The 21,395-nt window shown below is 39.9% G+C and overlaps 1 protein-coding gene across 2 annotated transcripts in view; it reads left to right on the top strand.

The window, feature by feature from the left end:
• The window catches only part of SLIT3 (slit guidance ligand 3), a 415,965-nt gene that overhangs the window by 366,423 nt on the left and 28,147 nt on the right, over positions 1–21,395 (top strand). For both annotated transcript variants that reach the window (XM_080995211.1, XM_080995210.1), the window contains exons 29-30: positions 8,543–8,636; positions 15,129–15,266. In XM_080995211.1, coding sequence (XP_080851337.1) covers positions 8,543–8,636; positions 15,129–15,266 — 232 coding nt within the window. The remainder of the gene's footprint in view (positions 1–8,542; positions 8,637–15,128; positions 15,267–21,395) is intronic.

Below are 21,395 nucleotides of genomic sequence, written 5' to 3'. Positions count from 1 at the left end.
TGTCATGCAGTGGTTCCGCTCCTTCCTCCTGGGCCGTGTTCAGAAAGTGGTGGTGGGGGATGAATGTTCAGACCCCTGGGCTCTCACTTGTGGCGTGCCTCAGGGTTCTGTCCTCTCCCCCAAGCTTTTCAACACCTACACGCAGCCGCTGGGAGAGATCATCAGGGGGTTTGGGCTGGGTGTCCATCAATATGCAGATGATGTGAGATTTTGACCAGCTTCGGCCCATCTGAAGCTGATACAGGCTCGTCTTATCTTGAGCCCAAGCAGAGTAGTCCACACAGCAGAAGGATAAGCAGTATGTGCCACATTCTTAACTTTATTTCCACTCTATGCTGAGAGAATACAAACATGCATCTTGCCTCTGTGAGAGCAGAGAAGCAACTGTCTCTCTAACAAAGAAACCGAGAGAACAGTGAAAAACAGGAAACCAGTGTACATCACATCCAGTCTCCCATTCCCGTGGGAATCCAACAGTAACTTGGACTGTGGAATGCAAAACAATGTCTTGTGACTGCAGTTGCTGCTCAGTGAGGGAAATAGAAACCAACAGATGATACCCAGCCCTACCGCTCTTTTAAATCAGAACCAGTGAAGGCGGTGAAGGTCCTGTATGAGTGTCTGGAGGCGGTTGGAGGATGGATGGCGGCTAACAGATTGAGGTTGAATCCTGACAAGACAGAAGTACTGTTTTTGGGGGACAGGAGGCGGGCAGGTGTGGAGGATTCCCTGGTCCTGAATGGGGTAACTGTGCCCCTGAAGGACCAGGTGTGCAGCCTGGGAGTCATTTTGGACTCACAGCTGTCCATGGAGGCACAGGTCAAATCTGTGTCCAGGGCAGCTGTTTACCATCTCCATTTGGTACGTAGGCTGAGACCCTATCTGCCTGCGGACTGCCTCGCCAGAGTGGTGCATGCTCTGGTTATCTCCCGCTTGGACTACTGCAATGCGCTCTACGTGGGGCTACCTTTGAAGGTGACCCGGAAACTACAACTAATCCAGAATGTGGCAGCTAGACTGGTGACTGGAGGCAGCCGCCGAGACCATATAACACCGGTCTTGAAAGACCTACATTGGCTCCCAATATGTTTCCGAGCACAATTCAAAGTGTTGGTGCTGACCTTTAAAGCCCTAAACGGCCTCGGTCCAGTATATCTGAAGGAGCGTCTCCACCCTCATCGTTCTACCTGGACACTGAGGTCCAGCACCGAGGGCCTTCTGGTGGTTCCCTCACTGCGAGAAGCCAAGTTACAGGGAACCAGGCAGAGGGCCTTCTCGGTAGTGGCGCCCTCCCTGTGGAATGCCCTCCCACCAGATGTCAAAGAGAACAACAACTACCAGACTTTTAGAAGACATCTGAAGGCGGCCCTGTTTAGGCAGGCTTTTAATGTTTGATGTAGTACAGTATTTTAATATATTTTTTGGAAGCCCAGCCAGATGGGCGGGGTATAAATAAATTATTATTATTATTATTATTATTAAAATGACACAAACGAAACAGCATCTTTCCTCTCAACGTGAAATAAGCAAAACGGTGTTTTCAAGCATTTGATGTGGGATGGGGATACTGCATCTCAACAGACTCGCTGGAAATAATTTTGAACAGGGGCTTAGGATGGGATTTCAGCGTTGATAGTGGCTTTCATTGAGTTACTTCTGTCTCTGCTCAGAATAGCTCAAATCTAAAGCTCTTGGCACAAAAAGTCAGTCTGTGGGGAAGATTTTCAGTCATCTTCCACTTAAGTCTATAACAAAGCTCACTGGGGTTTGTTTACCTGCTTGCATGTTCATCTTCATTATTTCAAGTGTGCTGCTCAGAAATGAATGGATATTTAGGTTCAGAGATTATTGCTTTGTATTTCAAGAAAATCTATTTTGATCATACTAGGGAAACAGAATTTTATTACTGCCTTGTGACTTGTGTGCAGCTTAGAGCTATTTCCTGTACTGACTCTCAAAAGAGTTTGGAATTCATTTGTATATTCTTCGTATAGTTGTATATTTGATTTTTTTTTTTTCCAAAAGAGAGTGATTGTAAAAGTGTCTTTGAATTTAGATGAAGTACACTAAAGGTTGGATAATTTAGCTTGGAAAAGAGAAGTATCAGAGAAAGTAAGGTATAATTCAGTGAAATATGAAACCTACCTTGTCTAAAAGCAGTATGTAGGTTAATTTTGCACATAATCTAGGAAGGCTTCCCCCCATTACAGCTGAGCATGATCCCACAGCTGAATAAAGATAGGGTCAAATACTGTTTTAACCTTATTTAAAAATATTACAGCTGAACAATTTTACCACCAGTAATATCTGAAGTGGTACCAATTCAGTTCTCAGGGAATTATGTCATCCTTACAAGGATCAAGCATGGCTGGTTTCTCATGCCTAAAAGTTAAGAATGGTCTGGCAGTTTGTAGGTTTCTTCTGGAGAATATTGCCATTTGATAGACAGATGCTAAAATTACTGCAAAATTCCACTAGAAAAATCTCTTTTTGGCTTAAACATGGTCAAGATTTTATCCCTAGTGACTAAATATGAAACCAATAAAAATGCCTTTGACATAAAGCACCTCTTCTGTTCCTTAATCTTTTAATCTGTGTTGAGTTGTTCTTGTTTTGTTACTTTTTGTGACCTTGTTTGATTACAGAAATACCTTGGAAAGATTTTGTGCCTAGAAGTGGCACACACTTTACTTTGCAGTGTAACCTCCACATGCAGCTTCTGGGTGACCTTGGGCCAGTCACACTTCTCTGATGTCTCTCAGCCTCACTCACCTCACAGAGTGTTTGTTGTGGGGGAGGAAGGGAAAGGAGAATGTTAGCTGCTTTGAGACTCCTTCGGGTAGTGATAAAGCGGGATATCAAATCCAAACTCTTCTTCTATATCAAATCCAAATCATAATATAGTAGTAAGGTACCCTAAATAATGATTTTTGGCTTCATAACCCAGTAGTGGGTTTCCCTGAAGCATTTTGCTTGCCTTGGGCTGCAGGACTACATGAACTGTGGGTCTGATGTAGCAGAGCTGCTTTAATGCTTTTATATGTCAACATTGCCCACTGCATATACATTGCTAAAGGAAAAAAACCTTGCCAAAGATTGTTTCCAGAAGTCCTAGTAAATATATGAACGTGGTGCCTACTGTTTTGCAACTTTATGCTATTTTTTTCTTTAGGTGGTTGCAAATGTTAGCCAATTGTATAATGCACATTTTATTCCTGCCTTTTTGGGGAGGGGAGTTTTTTTCCCCTAGCTTTGGGCTCTGCACAAGATGTTTCTGAATAAAGCTGAAAATATTTTCCATGTCCTATTTCTTATTATAATTAATATTAAAAACAAATGTAAGGAGTGTCCTATATTCAGGCAATGGAAATACAGAACACATGGTATTTGGCTTTACCTTAACCAATCAGCTATTACAATTGGAAGAAAATTTGGATTTATTTTTTTAAAGTTGTTGGTACACCCAGTAGTTTCCCCTTCCACTGAACAAGTTAACAATATGATTCAGATTATGGGTTTAAAACGTTGAATGTGGCATGAAACAAATGGCATGTATTCTGATGTGGTAATTCCATTGTGGTGAATTGGCAAAATAATTAAATGAAGCCAGCTCCATGGAGATTGTTTCTATGTTAGCTTGTTGTTTAGCTGCCTTAGTTCTGGAGTCATAGGAGGTCAGGATGAGTCAGTATTAACATATTGTTACATTTCACCCCAATCTCTGAACAGCATGAGATTCCAGGGGTTGCAGGCTTGCTTTAACCCAGAGTCTATGTTTCCGAACAATGAGGCACAACAGAGCTTCTGGTGTCTTCATGATATATGGCTTATTTACACATATATGCAGCTGGAGTCTACTGGGAAAGGTTCTCCAGCTTTACATTCCAAGAGTTTCTGACTTCTCCCATAGCCATAGCACTGGATTCAAAACAGACCTCAGCATCCTGCTTTTTTGACCTTTGCGCTTTCAGTTCCAACATCCACCTTGCACCACCATCCCAGCTTACAGTGATTTGGTGGCAACCAGAGTCTGACATACAGGTGGAGAGTCTCCCATAAAAAAAAATAGACAAGGAAAAGTTCCACATGAACTTAGAACATTTCATCTGCTATATCGAGCAACGAAAATCCTGCTAGCATGTGAGATGCTCTGTTTCAGTCTACATATCTCTTATTTACGTTATCAGTGCATTGTTTTGAAGAAATTTGCAGAATTTACAACATGGGTTGCTTCCAGCACACTAGCCATTTCATTTAGAATATCATAATTTGTTCTGTTTTTATTGGAAATGTAACTGACATCACCAGTCCATTGTATTCTACTATTTTTTTGTGTTGTTCTCATCAGAACAACACATACCTGATTTGTTGTAGTGTTTTGTCTTGCAAATGTAATTGCAGGATGAGCCAATCCAGTATATTTAATAGTGCCAGAACCAGGCAGTAGCACAGAGTTGAGAACTAGGCTTCTACTGGTGTCTGCCTGAGCCTAACTACCAATTACTGTGCAAATAACAGAAATGAAACTGAAACTAAAGTGCTTTGCCCCTAAGGAACACTGTGAAACTTACTAAACTGTGTAGCTGTGGAACAACCCCAAATTCTCAAATGCCAGCCAGAAACATATATAACAGTATGGATTTGCAAATTGCTGTTGAGGCTTTTCAGGGATGCTGTTTCTTTCATTAGAAACTTCCTCCTTCCTGCTTTTTAAATTTAAGTAGATAAGTAGTTTCTTCCTGTTCATTCCTTATGACTTTGGCAGTTGTGAGTTGTCTCTCGATTAGGCAGTTCCTGTTCTTGTTGCTTTGATTTCCCCTTAGTAACCAATTGCTCATTTATTATATTTTATGAGTTAAATTGTATGAATAAAAAAATAAGACAAAACAGCGCTAAAGGATCCTAGTGTGCAACTAGGAATGTCATTCACACATTAATCCAGTGCATGATAAAGTTTGTTACATATATTATTTTAAATTTAAGCTACTTTAAACTGTTTTAATGTTGCAACCTGCTCTGGAACATTAGGGTGAAGGGTGGTGGGTGGTTGTTGTTGCATTAAAAAATGCAAAATATGAAAATATTAGTACATTAGAGGATGCTAGTACAAGCCAAAATATAATTCGGTATGTCAAATAAATTACATTTTAGGTTTCTTGTTCAGTTTGGTATGGTACTGAAAAAGATACATTTTATTTCAAGCAATGCAATTAAAAAAACTTTTATGACACATGGCATCTATACCTAGAGGCAAAGAATGAGCCCAAAGGCAGAGAATTCTGTTTTTTAAAATGTATTACACAGTATTTTGTAATTTTCAAAGCTTTACAAATAAAATATAATAAAATAGAGGTATAATAATAGATTAAAAAATCCTAGCTTATATGTTTTAGTTTACATGCAAAAATTGAGATTTGGAAATGTGATGTCATTGAGAAGTGATTCAGGAACAAGAATTAAGCTTCATGCTGTGAATCTGTAGGTTTAATAATCATGTGCCAAAATTACCCCACAGTTCCATGTGGATAAGCACATTGGAGACGATGTGGTGAGCAGCTCAGTTACTGTGGAAATGATAGAAGTAAGGTTAGATTTCTTGCTTATTGCATAATTAAAATGGCAGATTTAGGTCTTGTAGTTCGGCAGAGCAAGGAACTAGATGGTAGCTCATATCTTTTATATATCAGGAAGAAGCTTTCTTGTAGAGGCATAGGGATGACATATGGTCTGGGAAAATACAAAATTCTTAAGATTTTCTTTCAGAAATTACTTTTGGGCTTGACAAATTTGAGGAGTAAGTAGCACTGCTTCAATTTTGCTAAAAGTCATTTTTCTAAAAGTGTATTAGTTGGCTACTAAATATGACATTGAGACAACAATCTTCTACCTACTTGGAAGGAAGCTTCATTGAATCAATGAGTATAAAATTGTGTTCTTCATTACACTTGAATTTATTATAGTGATTTCCAGCCTGGTGTGGTCTCAGGGAATAAATGATATCAGTGGAGAAAAATGATGGCATATAATTTAATTATTTATCTGAACCTGCCTCTTTATTCTTTAAATGAAGATTTCAAATGTAGGAGAGATTGGTCATGACCCAGTAGTTCAGGCAATAGTTCTGTCTGTAAGTGAAGGATGACTTGTTGAATAAAATTAAGCTTCATATGTTTGGCCAACAGACAAAATACTGTATAAGATATTTACTACAACTCATTGGTACTAGAAAAATTCAAATTCAGCTTTAGCAAAGTTCTCATTTCCATAATCAGTTGTGAGATCCTTAAAACTATTAGAAGGCCTGGGCCATTATTGACAGGTGCCAATTCCTGGTAAGATGGTTCTACCACTTTGTAGCTGTGATGCTCTGAAAATTGCCTGGATTCCCCAGTCTCCAAACATTTGTTTTAGTATTTGAATGCAGTTCCATTATAACAAATCTGCAATGCCAGCATAAATTCATGCTTTGTGGGTTTTCCCCCATGTGCTCAGACAATATAAATAATTATTATTACCGAAGCATCCAACATAACTAGGTGCTGTACACAAGATAATATGCACTATCCTGATTTAGAAAAGAAAACTCTCTGGTTTGGCATTCTCTGCAGAACTGAACAGGTGTCAGCTGGATTTATAACTGTTCCAGTACTACCTCAAACTGATTTCCCCTCTTTTGTAAGAAAATCCCAGGTTGATACACAATAGGCCTAGCACTTTGGAGTGTCTGCTGGGAACCAGCAGCAAGTTATGAAAGTGGCTGAGTTGTGCTGTAACTATACACAACCATATACTTTTTGAATACTCGTTTGCTCATTCCCCTAAATCTGACTTGAGTTAACACTGCTCCCCTCCCTTCAAGCAAGGTGAGTGTCATAAATTATTTATAGTTAGGGGAACCCCATGTGGTTCTGACTTTGTTCAATTCCTTTTGGCATCATTTACAACAGACACTTAGCGCAGGTTTGTGAGTGTACAGTGCTTTAGCCATAAGCACTAGTAATATTGTAGGATGTTATTGTTTGGTTTTTCCATTATATATTTTGCTATATAAGCTGAATATATAGCAAAATATGGAATTGACTCTGATCTGTTTGCATATTTACAGCTTCATTTTTGCCAGTGGAATTTTTTGTTGTGGCTATTTAGAGACAGTTATGTGTTTGAAATGCATGTTGGGCTATCTACATATATAGGACTTATCTGTGCAGTTTTACATTGTGGCTCAAACTGCTCAGTAGACTTCTAGAACAAATATGTTATAAGGGTTTAATAAACCAGATATTACATATACAAAAAGGGTTTTGCATCCTCCATGGGCAATATCTCAAGTCTAAGTTACAGAAGTGTAACCAAATAGGGCTGGATTTGAACATTGTGGATCTGTTCATTATTAGTCGTTAAAAATACAAAACTAGACCTTAGACTGAACAGGTAATAACTAAAACCAGCTGAACTATTCCTTGCCCTTGAGGGCCATATTACTTAGAAGACAGCATATTCTTTGGGTTCAGGAGGTTCTGTGCTCTTTTAGTAGATGTTTATTAATCATATGAAGTCTTCAATCTGTTTAGCATTACAAAATAGACTATTTTTACCATTTTGAATAAACTTACAATATTCTTGCAGGAAAAATAAAACATTGGCTCTCAATGAAAGTTAGTGCTTTGTTCAAAACATTTTTGCAGCAATAATGTTACTCCACATGTTAATAAATGAGTCACTAGTTCTCTTTGCTGCTGGATCCAGGGACCTTGTCATGTGGTCAAGTACCAGTTAAAGCTTAATGTTGTGCCAAAGCAAGGAACAGTGTATGTGATATTACTCTCTATCCTGTTGTAAAACCTGTTCACTGAAATGGATATAATTATTGGTGTAAGGTAGTGAGCTGCTCCAAATCCAGAGGGCAGCTGTGGCAGTGTGTTGCAACGAAAACAACTTACTTTTGTGGCACCTTGGGCAAACAGGTTTATTGTGGCCTGATAACACTTCATCAGATGCCTCTTCATCTTGTCCACAAAGGCTTAGGCCACAATAAAGGCTCATCCATGCTTACCTTTGCTCTGACTTCCATGCATGTCCGGACTTTCCAGGTTCATGTTTGACAGCTTATTGTTTTGCCCCAGCATTTCCCCCACAAAAACCCACTCTTTACTGCTGCATTGGAGCAAAACTCAATCCACCGAAACCCCAAATTGCTGTTTGCTCCAATTCAGCGGTAAAGATTGGGTTTTCACAAGGAAAGCATTGAAGAAGAAGAAAAGCTCACTCTGACACAGAGTTTTAGAGAGCGAACTGCGCCTTGAAAGCACAGAGGAACAGTAAGTGTGGATAAGCCCTTAATCTGTGCCACAAGATTCAGCTTGTTCAACAGTTTGTGGATTCACTTTTCTTTAGTCCACACACCATCAGACCTTTGCATTAATCTGTTATTCTTCAATGGCCATGTGTCCCTAAACCTTTTTTCCACAATAGTTCAAGAAAATCAACCAATGTCTCACATCAGAGTTATTTTTAAAGCCCTCTTAATTTGTTTCTACCCCAGGGGAGCTATGTGATGAGGTGATCAACCACTGTGTCCCAGAGCTAAATCCTTGCAAACATGACTCCAAATGTATCTCTTTTGACAAAGAATACAGGTAAGCAAACACATATTGATAGTTTCAGAATGGGCCATTGTAAACTACATGGGGGTGCATGTATCCTAATTAACAAAATTCCCTTGAGTGTTGTTTTCGAGAAATGCCTATGGAATTCCACATGTGAGGATGAAGTGAAAAGAGGAGTCTGCTCTTTGATCCTGCTCTTTCCAGTCTGGCACTTTCATTTGACACGGAATCCCCTTTAGAGTCATTCTCATCTCACCACTCTTGGTGCTGCCAACGTTGCCTTTTATATCATTGTAGCCACCGAATCTCTCCGTCTCTGGACTTAGTCACACTTAACTTTTGTCCACATTTTCCACGCCCAGTCAGCACTTTCAAGCTCTGTGTCAGAGCACTCTTTTTTGTTTTCTCCGGACAGAATGCATCTGAGGAACAGCATCAGGAAATGGAACTGTTCTCACCTGAAAGGTGTTTCTCAGAGGTGTTAAACACATGGTGTGGTGGGTAATGCTGCCATCTTGTTTCAGGAGTCAGATAACACATATGTTTGTCCATTCCTTGTTTCCCTCCTCCTTTTGACCAGTCCATTTTATAACAAGCTATACAAGCCTGAGGAGGAGTAGAAGAACTGGGAGTGCACACACATTCCTGCTCTGAGTCAAGACAGGAAATTGATCCAGAGGAGGAGGAGGAGAGCACGTAACAGACAAAGATCTGTGTTTCCTGTCTTTGAGCACTAGAGGGCAGCATGCATAACCTACCACTGCTGTTGGAGAACCATGGTGGCTGGAGAAATAGCAAATTCAGTATTCTTAGTTTTGGAACAAGATGCATTGACAGGAGCATAGCAGGCATAGAATCAAAGGCAAACCGAAGGTAATCTAGATTGAAATATAGTTGGAGAGATGGAAATAAATTTCCAAAAATAAAGGCACAAGACTCTAAAGCGAGGTCCACAAAAACTAGCTTTGGAATTCCACAGTAGCACTTAACAGAGAATCTTGAACTATAATCCTCTTCAAAGCGAAGAAAGAATGGTAAGTTAAATGTTACCATTTCAATTATCCCTGCAAAGCATGATGTCACCATTTATGGAGATAAAGGAAATCTGGTAATTTGTTTCTACTGCAATTAGTAGTTACTTGGGGGAGGGGAATACCGTATTTTTTGCTCTATAAGACTCACTTTTTCCCTCCTAAAAAGTAAGGTGAAATGTGTGTGCGTCTTATGGAGGGAATGCAGGCTGCGCAGCTATCCCAGAAGCCAGAACAGCAAGAGGGATTGCTGCTTTCACTGCGCAGCGATCCTTCTTGCTGTTCTGGCTTCTAAGAGTCAGAAAAAAATTTTTGTTTGTTTTCCTCCTCCAAAAACTAGGCGCGTCTTGTGGTCCGGTGTGTCTTATAGAGCGAAAAATACGGTACTTACTCAGCAGTAACAAAACAAATGCAGTAACACAAGGTGGGGGAAATCAGCACCTGGGGAAGTGAAAGCAATAATAATTTGAAGTATTTTGCTGCACTAACATATTTTGGATCACCTTTAGTATTTTGGCCTCCATGGCTGTAATTATTGAAAGGGGGCATATATATATATATATATATATATATATATATATATATATATATAAAATTGCCCCCTCTACATAATTAATTGCAATTTGCTTATTTTTATTTTAAGAATTTCTATGTCATTCTCCGCAAAAATGTCCAGAGCAGTATATACAGTTAACTAACTGAATGCATCTCTCACAGAAATAAACCTGTTGTTCCAATTGCCCAGAATGTACGTATTAGAGTATTGTTATAAATAATCTTTATTATTCTGGAGCTTGGAATTACTACCTGACAGAATAAAGCACTGATTTAATACAGCTCTTCCAAGAAAAGTGGTGGTTCTATCATTACTGTGATAGCCAATACACATCATAAAAGTGATCCATAGCAGCTTTGAATAGGGACCTGCACATCGTTCATTATTACATCACTTTATATTAGGACAAGAGGGATCGATAAAGTAACAGGATTAAATGCTGCTATTTCCTCCCATAGCATCTTATGATGGATACCGTTTGCATGCCAGTGTGCCTGAAGCATTGCTGAGCTGTTTTGCTATATATTTGCTACATTTTTGAGAAAGAATAGTCCCGGATCTCCAACTTGCTTTTTTACTGTTCCAGAGATGATTAATTACAGAATTATTGTTCTGAACGGCAATAGAATTCTGAAATAGTGCCTTCAGACAATTGTTCCGGATTTCTAATGTTTTGTAGATGTTTATGTGATGTGAATGAGTGCAGGATCAGGTATATAGGCTATGGATAGAGATTATAATGGAGAACTGGTGGTGTACAAACTTGTCAAAAGAGCATGAAATCATTAGATTGTGAGGTAAGCCAAAAGAAAGAGAAAAGAGATACACTATTCATAGGAAAATGGTGAATAATGATAAGTGCTCTCAGACATGCTGAAAAGGCAGGTCCTTAGGGAGGATTTAGCAGAAGGTTTTAGTGTTCCACCAAATAGTTCCAGGTAGCACCTTCACAAAGGCTGCTGAGTTCAGAAAATGCAGAGGGAGAATTGCATGCTGTTGAAAACCTATAGGTTACCTGATTTTTTAACACATGTTGCCTAGGTATTTGTTTCATTTTTATTTATTCTTTCATTATTTAAAATTATAAGCCACATTTCCAGTTTAAAAATTCCAAGGTGACTTGCAATAACATTAAAATTAAAAAAAATTGAAATTACAGGAAATAAAACAGCAATAGAGGCGGTAGAAGATATGGTTTGGTTGACCTAAAATTCCTGTAATTTTCTCCTCTAGTCAGATGCCTCAGAAATGTAGGGAATAAGGAAGATGCCAGCTCTCAAGGTCCAGGATTTGAAAGCTAAAACATTTCATTTATCCTTCGGTTATATTAAAAGCCGTTCCCAGTTGCTGTTCTTCTGCAGCTACTTGGTTGTAAAATAGATCCAACTGTGCCAATTTAGAATTTTTGGAATTAAATCAGAGCTTTTGGACCTGTTCTAATGTTACCTGGCTGCTGGCATTCTACCTAAGGGAGTAATTGATTTAGTCTTTGAGTGTCATGTTCCTTTTTCTATTCCTCTATGCCTCTCCCATGCCCCTCTCACCAGAGGCGGTTTTAGGATAGTGCGAAGGTTTGGCCACACCCGACGCCGTGCTGCAGTGGGTGCCACAACAATGCTGTAAAACAGAGTGTAAGAGGCAAGGGCACTGAATGTTGGCATCACACAGGGTGCCACTGAAATTTGAGAGCTCCAAGTCTGCCACTGGTCTCACTGGGTAAAGGGTAAAGGGACCCCTGACCTTTAGGTCCAGTTGTGACCGACTCTGGGGTTGCGGCGCTCATCTCGCTTTATTGGCCGAGGGAGCCGGCATACAGCTTCCGGGTCATGTGGCCAACATGACTAAGCCGCTTCTGGCGAACCAGAGCAGCGCACGGAAACGCCGTTTACCTTCCCGCCGGAGCGGTACCTATTTACCGTATCTACTTGCACTTTGACGTGCTTTCGAACTGCTAGGTTGGCAGGAGCTGGGACTGAGCAACGGGAGGTCATCCCGTTGCGGGGATTCGAACCACTGACCTTCTGATTGGCAAGTCCTAGGCTCTGTGGTTTAACCCACAGCACCACCCACAAATAAGCTGTGATTAACTAAATGAGAGATCTTCCAGTAACAACTTGCCTTGCAATGAGGGGAGTAGAAGAGCTAATATCTGAGCCAGCCTTGTGCTTCCCTGTTGATCAAATCAAGCAAGTGCTTATGCTCTGTAATAATAGTTAATATTTTGTAATAGTAATTAATAACTTGTAACTGGAGTAGTGCGTTTCCTTGCACATTCGAAAGGGAGAAGACCAAATACTTTTGTTGCTGGCCACTTTAAAGACCATGTCTCTGGTTTAAGTGGTTACTTAAACATAGAAAAGGCATATTCAAAAAGAAGAACAGACTAGGCCATCAATTTGCATAAAATTAGCACATAGTGATTTTTATTATTTGTATGTATAGATGCAAATTTAGAAATAATTATGATAATCAGAAATATATTACATCTCACCATAGTAGTGGAAACTGTGGCCTGTGTTATCTGTCAGCCTGCTGCTGTCCAGGTTCTGTTGAGAGGCAACTTCAAGCCCTTGCTCTTCCTTCAAGTGGTTCTTTATCTTTAAACCAGACTTTGACCCAATGGTCCTGCAAATAGGGAACAGGACCACCCTTCCCTGATTACAACTTATCCTGTGAAAGTGAGCACAATTCATACAGCTTCAAATGCTTACGGGGTCTGCATATAAAACAAGCCTGACTCTGAAATATGTAGGGTCTTAACTTGCTTTGGGCTACAGGAATGGAAGTGTATAAAACTAGCTTCATGTATCAATATATAACATACAGATGCAAACTACAAATTTAGAAATTAGTAATCCAGATACATTGAAAGACTAGAAATCTGTTTCCCCTGGGTACTATTTAAACACCCATGAAACATAAGATGAATCAGTTTCCATATCTATAGACTGTCTAGTCTCTGTCTCTTTTATGCCCATACTTCCTGTGGCCACTAAATACAACCACATAGTAAGGTGACATGAAGTTATCCTCTTAATCTTAATACACCTCTCTTTCCAGCTTTCTGCACCAGTCTTTTTTGCAGTGCAGGAGGAAATCTAGAAGTAAAGAGGCTAGCATTAGAATTAAATAAGCTGTTGACATCCAGAGTTCAGAGGTATACGAAAGTACAATCTCCAAAATATGTAACATATGCTAAACTGGGGAAGTAATGGATGTTTCTCTTTTGTTCTGGTTTGAATGATATGCTTATTATTTTCCAGCTGTACAGCAACATCCAGCTGGGAGGTTTGAAATGTGGTTTATAGGCTGAAATACATTCAAGCCAGTCCAAAGCATAGTGTCTAAGATTTTGAGAGACTGCCTAGATTTCCAGAGAGATTTGCTCCCCCTGGCCTGAGAACTTGAATGCCAAGTTTCAGCCTAGAGCACATTTTTTATGGTTGAGTAATAAACCTCGGAAAATAGGGTATATAATGGAAATGCTGACACAACTTTAATACAAGCAACTTAACAACAGTAATAAATATATAATAGCTTATGTTTGCTGTTACTTTGGATCCTCCAATCCGCTTTCTAGAAATGAGTTGCCATCTAAAGGTGGTGGAATGGCATCAACTTGTTCTTTTATCTTCGTATTAAGATCTGAGAAACAAATATTTATTGCTTCTTTTCATTATAATTACAGTTCAAATGGAGACTTATTAAGTGATTGTCACTTCCATAAGATACAGTGCTTCACTATACACTACCTTGAGGGAATATGAAGTTTTTCTAAATGTTTTTACAATTTGAGAGACCTGTTTTAAATGATCAAATACTTTAAATGGTTAATACTATAAACAGTGATGTTAGTATGTATGGTTACTTATTAAAGAATACGGTTTAACTTCAGTTAGTTACAATGGCTTTAACAAAGAATGTTTACACTATATTGTTACTGTCACTTTAAAATAGAAATTGGGGGATCCTTTTGGCTCCACAGACCAGATCCTTATTAGGATCTACCTTATAGAACAAAATTTGATGGGCAGGTGGGAGTGCCCACCTGTCAGTCACCTGATGTCATAGTGATGCCTTGTGATTGGGTACTTTGAAGTCAGCTGATGGACAGTAGAGCCAAATCTTGCTTTCTGTAGGCATTGGGTGTGTCTGCAAGTTCCCCATGGAAAACATGCTTGCACACCTGATCTGACAGGTTTCAGATTTACCTTCCATCCGCTGATAGGTGGTAGAGCCAAAGACTTGTTTTCCATTGCCAATGCACATCTCTACCTGCCCCATACCTAACATCACATATGATGTCAGGTGTCAAGCAAGTGGGTGTGGTTTGGTGAAATCAGCCATTCTGCTCAAGTCTGAACATCCAGCCGGCAATGTTTTGCCTGCAGGCCAGAGATTCCCCATCACACTTTAAATTATCTATACGCAATGCAATATAGGACTCCTGTCACTTTAATATGAATAGCACCAGCAGAAAGGATGCTTACCTTTCTGCCTCCTTCTCCTCTGCAGCCCCTGAAAAGCCTCCCCTGAGATATAGAGGACCCTCTTGGATATAGTGGGCTGTGATGAAATTCCCAGTCAAGCTGCAGTGACACAGTCCACCCAGTTCCAGAAGGTTCCCTGACCTTCAGGCGCAGCTTTGGGGAGATTAAGGGCTGCCAGGTGTGGTTGTGACAGTCATCTTCCTGATATCCCCCTTCCATTGGCACTTCTCAGGATTCAAGTCAATATTTGTACTCACCCAGCCTCCTATTATGGGCTGCAAAAACAAATACTATACTAACGCTCTTTATTTATCATCAGATATATTGAGGTATGCTGTGGCCTTTATGCTTTGGTTTCTATGGTACTTTCACCTTCACATCACAAACACTTTTGTTGATATACACTGATTTATGCTTATGGATTCACTGATTGATCTTGTTACAGATGTGAATGCTTGCCTGGCTACAGTGGAAAACATTGTGAAATTGATGAAGATGACTGTGCGGGACACAAATGCCGCCATGGTGCATTGTGTGTAGATACTGTCAATGGGTACACCTGCATTTGTCCTCAAGGATTCAGGTAAGCAAAGTGGCATGGGCTCCCTCCAGATAATACTCAGACATTGGAATGTACAGGCTCATGGAACTATTTTTAATGGTTCAGAAGCTATTTGCACAACATCTAGTAGTCCACTTGTATGACAAAGCCATTTTCGGCATGCACGCTGTTACTTCCAGTCATTGCCCCCTACATACCCAGCTGATCACTGTGTTCTGCGGGATAGAGCTTCCTGCAGATACCATCCTATCAGGAGATTTGTTCTGCATGATGTTGGAATGGGGTCTTTAGTGTGTCAGCACTTCCATTTGGAACGACCTTCCATTGCATATCAGCATAATAATAATTTATTCCCATTATCTGAGGCCTCGTAGGGCAGACACTTTTTTTTATATATAAATACCCTGGTTAGTTTATTAAACCATGAACTTATCTTTGATTTCCTCTTCACTCTGTTGTACTTTTCTTCAAAAGAGTATCAAAGCAACTTAGAGTAATAAAATTCATAGACTTGTCGCTAACCAAGTTTTACTCAGAGTAGACCCATTGAAATTAATGGACCTAAGTTAGTCATGACATTAATTTCAAAGGATCTGCTCTAAGTGACTTGGCTGAATACACCCCATGGAAATGCAGCTTTATCAATAATTCACCCGGCATCTTTACTTCAGGCAGGTTCTCTACCCTCCTATCCCAGCATCTTGCATGCCTGTCTGATTTAAACATTTGTTTGGTGCTTTGTTTTTTTGTAAAATCCCCCTCAGTGTTAATTTTAAAAACTGTTCAAAGGAGTAGCAGGTTACGGGCCTGCTAATCGTGCAGTGTACAGCCCAGTTTAGCCATTCGTTTTGAATGTACAAAGAGTCATGTGCAGAAGACTTGTCCCCAACATTTCTATCCCCATCAGAGACCACTGTGTATTAAGCAGAAAGTTGTGAAGGAAGCACATTCTGTTGCTCCACCATTAACTACATTCACAAGAAATGTAAGGCAACAACACGCCCAGAGGCTGATTGGGAATGTTTAAGTTACACTTTATGTTACATAGAATTCCTACCATCATCACACTAAGTGTTCAGATTCTGATTGTCATAAAAGTGCTTTGCATTTGGTGTACAGGATTTCTGTAGCTCTGTCTTGACAATTTCCAAGTTTAGTTCTGTCAGCTGTCAATAGGCCACTCTTCTGAAAATTTCACTGTATGTCAAAGATAAGGACACTTCACCAAATGAGTTCAGTAATCATTGCCTGGAGGGTTAGATATTGCTTCCTTCCAGTCAAATATTTTCTGTATTTGAGAACACATTCACAGCAAGAGAGCAGTCACACCTGGAAAAAAAGAGCTATGATAAAATAGAAACGCAGGAGCATTTGTGAACCTTTTTTCTGGTCATTGAACCTACAGCAATTTACTGTTTTCCCGATTTCATTGCTTCTTTCCTTTTGTTCTTACCATGTACTTCTGTTGCATTACTCTGCTTTTAGCATTCTGAAGAGCAGGTATTGATTCTTAAAGTGATGTAAGGCCATGCTTTCAAAAGCTCAGTGCTTACAAAAGATAAGATAAGGAAATGAAGTTCTTTGTTCACCCTTCCTGTTCTATTCGCTCCTTAAATCTTTGACTTTATGCTGGTTGTACAGAAAAAGGCTAATGGATAGATTTGTCTAAGTTCCTAAATCACCTCTGCTCCTAAAATGTCTATTTGTTGGTGGCACATTATTTTAAAGTATGTTGCTCAAAACGTACCATGCTTAAAAGTAACATGCCACCAAAAAAAAGATGGTTTGGGGGGACATAGTTTTTAGGAACCAATGTAGTGGGAGCACAGTGCCTGTGAAAGTCTAGAGACTTCAGCACGGTCAATGTTTTGTATGTTTATTTTCAGAATTTATATTCTGCCTTTCTGGTAAAGATTCAAAGCCACTTGCAATCAAAACCAGAATTGTCCAAAAATATAAATAAGTTAGTCAAATAGAAAAGAAGTGTGGCACTCTCTAAAAACATCAGGAACAAAAGCAGTAAAAGAACGTCACCATTTGACGTTTTTACAATAAGGATTCATATGGAATTTATATAGAACATAGATACATTATAATAAAACCATACTTTTAATAGCTTGAGTATTTTATGCTGTCCTAGGTGCTCATGCTTTTGCCTTATATAAGAAGATTTGCAGTTGTCCATTTTCCATTTTTATCCCTTTCTGTCACTCCTAGTTCACCTGTGGTGTTCCTCACCTTGCCAAACATAAAAGACAATGAAATGAGCATTGCAAAGATGTATTTACGAGAGGGTAAACCAGGCAACTGCCTAGGGCAGCAAATTGGAGGCGGAGTCGCCTCCCACAAAAGCTCAGCCCAGGCCCTGGAGCCAATGGCCACCATGGTGGACTCATGGGCCAGCAGTGGGAAGGGAGAAGCAAATTCATCACACCAGCCAAGGACAGTGCCCCTGTTGTGAAAGGGGAGGTGACACAACTTCACAACAGTTTCTCCTGAGAGAAAGTGAGATGGGAGGGTAGCACTCGTTTATCGTTTATTGTTGAAAGGGACGGCAGCAAATCTCTTCTGCAGACGCTATAAATACAACACTGTATGTATACTTCCTCTTCAATGCTCCTTTGGCATGGCTGTCAGAAGGCATTTGGAAGCTTTCACTTCCGCTTTCATTTTATGAAATTATCTTGTTTCAACAAATCATAAGATTAATCACAGTTTAGGCCACAGATGTAATGCTAAACTGTGGTTAACTGAAATCAGAAGTGAAATCTTTCCATCTCCTCATGGCCATACCGGAGGAGGAAAGAGGAGCAGTGGAAGAGAATGCCACCCCAAAGGGCTTGTTCTCATAATGACAAACCAGCTTATTGTTCTTTGTAGCTGTATCTTACATTTAGAGCAATGGAGACTGAACTCTTCTGTAGTGAACTCTTTACACTTTAGGCATGGGAGTTTAAAATGAAGTTTAAAATTCTGGTAACAAAATACTTCTACTTATTATTCTTTACACGAACTTTGCCTTCTGTATTTTCCAGGCAGGCTGCTCTGCTGGGGATTTGGAATCCCTTTTTTATTATTTTAAAGACAGCAATGGCAAACACTGTGAGCACCACAAAGTTGAGTTCTCTGATGTGCGTGCATGTAAAATCAATTTCAATTCATTTACAAAAGAGAGCAGTGGTACATGCCTTGGGCATTAGCTGTGTAGTTATTTGAAAGTCTTAAGTGCCAATGAAAAAGAAGGATTGCTTATGGTGGCCTATGGGAATGGAAATTAGGATGAATGTAATAAACTGCAGCCAATTTAGCTAAAACACTGAATGATCTTGTCATGTGTGTACCAGGCTACTTCCAGCTAGGCATTTTGTGTGAAATCACCGTTCATGATTCACGCACACTGATGTCCTCATCTATTTGAAACAGACAGTTTCACCTTTTTTTGAGAAGGATGAGTAAGTATCAGTATTAAGAGATTCAGTTTTGATGTTGTTGTTGTTGTTTAGTCGTTTAGTCGTGTCTGACTCTTCGTGACCCCATGGACCAGAGCACGCCAGGCACTCCTTTCTTCCACTGCCTCCCGCAGTTTGGTCAAATTCATGCTGGTAGCTTCGAGAACACTGTCCAACCATCTCGTCCTCTGTCGTCCCCTTCTCCTTGTGCCCTCCATCTTTCCCAACATCAGGGTCTTTTCCAGGGAGTCTTCTCTTCTCATGAGGTGGCCAAAGTATTGGAGCCTCAGCTTCAGGATCTGTCCTTCCAGTGAGCACTCAGGGCTGATTTCCTTCAGAATGGATAGGTTTGCTCTTCTTGCAGTCCATGGGACTCTCAAGATTCTCCTCCAGCACCATAATTCAAAAGCATCAATTCTTCGGCGGTCAGCCTTCTTTATGGTCCAGCTCTCACTTCCATATATCACTACTGGGAAAACCATAGCTTTAGCTATACGGACCTTTGTTGGCAAGGTGATGTCTCTGCTTTTTAAGATGCTGTCTAGGTTTGTCATTGCTTTTCTCCCAAGAAGCAGGCGTCTTTTAATTTCGTGGCTGCTGTCACCATCTGCAGTGATCATGGAGCCCAAGAAAGTAAAATCTCTCACTGCCTCCATTTCTTCCCCTTCTATTTGCCAGGAAGTGATGGGACCTGTGACCATGATCTTAGTTTTTCTGATGTTGAGCTTCAGACCATATTTTGTCCTCTCCTCTTTCCCCCTCATTTAAAGGTTCTTTAATTCCTCCTCACTTTTTGACATCAAGGTTGTGTCATCTGCATATCTCAGGTTGTTGATATTTCTTCTGGCAATCTTAATTCCAGCTTGGGATTCATCCAGCCCAGCCTTTCTCATGATGAATTCTACATATAAGTTAAATAAGCAGGGAGACAATATACAGCCTTGTTGTACTCCTTTCCCAATTTTGAACCAATCAGTTGTTCCATATCCAGTTCTAACTGTAGCTTCTTGTCCCACATAGAGATTTCTCAGGAGACAGATGAGGTGATCAGGCACTCCCATTTCTTTAAGAACTTGCCATAGATTGTTGTGGTCGACACAGTCAAAGGCTTTTGCATAGTCAATGAAGCAGAAGTAGATGTCTTTCTGGAACTCTCTAGCTTTCTCCATAATCCAGCGCATGTTTGCAATTTGGTCTCTGGTTCCTCTGCCTTTTCTAAACCCAGCTTGCACTTCTGGGAGTTCTCGGTCCACATACTGTTTGAAATTTTGACATGGGCAGTGGCATATCAGGCAGGAGGATGTATCACAGCTCAACACACGTTTGCTATAACGTTTGTGGTGAGCACCATTTTATTGCCCTGTTAATTTTGTTTAAGCAAGTTTAAACAAACTAAACACTTTCCCATCTATAGTGGGGTTTGTTTGTTTTTTAAATGTTTGTGAAATACTAGTTTAATGAAAGTGTAACTACAATGCAGTGGGAAGAAGCCAGAGTCCTGCCCTTCCAACAGCAGCTTTCTTGCGACTTATCAGAATAGGGAGCGGTAGAGTGGTGGTGAAGTTGAAGCTGTGAGGATACACTGTTGGAATAAACTTGGCATATTTGCTGGTGTACCCACATAACCTACACAACCTCAGTTCAACACTTCCAATCTATCTTTTTTAAGCAAAAAAATGTTTAAATGGAGTGTTTTAGCAGTATACCCCTGTGACCCTAATTTAAAAAATAAATAAAGGGGGAACCCTTTCCAACCCTTTCACCATATTTCCCTACATAAAACTTCCAATATACCGTATACGTCCAATCCAATCGTTTTGACATTTCATGGGTAGCAGTAGGCAATCGTACATAAACCCTTATTGATTATATTTTGACTCAATTACTTCTTCAAATAACAGTCTATGTGATTTGTAGCTTTGTAGCACCCACTGGTGTGGACATAACATGGCATGAGGAGCATACAGGCACTCACAGCCAGAATGATTATGTTGTTGGCATCCACCTGTCTTGAGAGACAATGGATTGCGCCTCTAGGGGTGAAGTCAAACTGATAGGTTAGCAGCACTGAAGTGACCTCCCTGGGGTGCAAGCCTGGGCAAGTTTGACCTAGTTTCATGTGTTGGGGTGTGTTATTTATTTATTTTTGTTATTATCATGTGTACTCTCTGGTTTTTTGTTTTAAACCACCCTGTGATCTTTGGATGAAGGGCGATATATAAACTTAATAAATCATCATCATCATCATGATACAGGAAGGTTTTGAGCAACCTTTTCTGCTTATTTTTTACACAAAATATTCATCCTGACCTCATTATACATGTTATTTGTAAACCTACATACAAAATATATCTATGAATTTATTAAGTCTGTTCCCCCAGGAAACACTGTGGGATGTCAGTTGGCATGAGTATATTTTTGATTTTGCTAATTTCAACGTGGCCCACTCCCAAGTAAGTGTGTTTAGGACTGTGGCCTAAATTTTGATAGAATAGCCCAAACAAAGTGCTGTTAAAAAAAAAAAAAAGGCTAACAGGCTGGAGTTTGCTGAAGACTTAGTGGCATCATACCAACATGAAGATGCTGTGAAACTGCAGTCTCACCACCCTTGTAGACGGGCTTTGATGCTGTTGCAGCTGTTGCCAATGTCACAAGTCTTTTTCAGGGCACTTTTGTGAACCTGACATCAGGTTCCAACTTG

This window comes from Podarcis pityusensis (assembly GCF_964106645.2).
Source record: "Podarcis pityusensis genome assembly, chromosome: 2".
Taxonomy (NCBI): Eukaryota; Metazoa; Chordata; class Lepidosauria; order Squamata; family Lacertidae; genus Podarcis; species Podarcis pityusensis.
The sequence above is the reverse complement of the archived record's forward strand: the minus strand, read 5'-3'. Positions and strand labels throughout refer to the sequence as shown.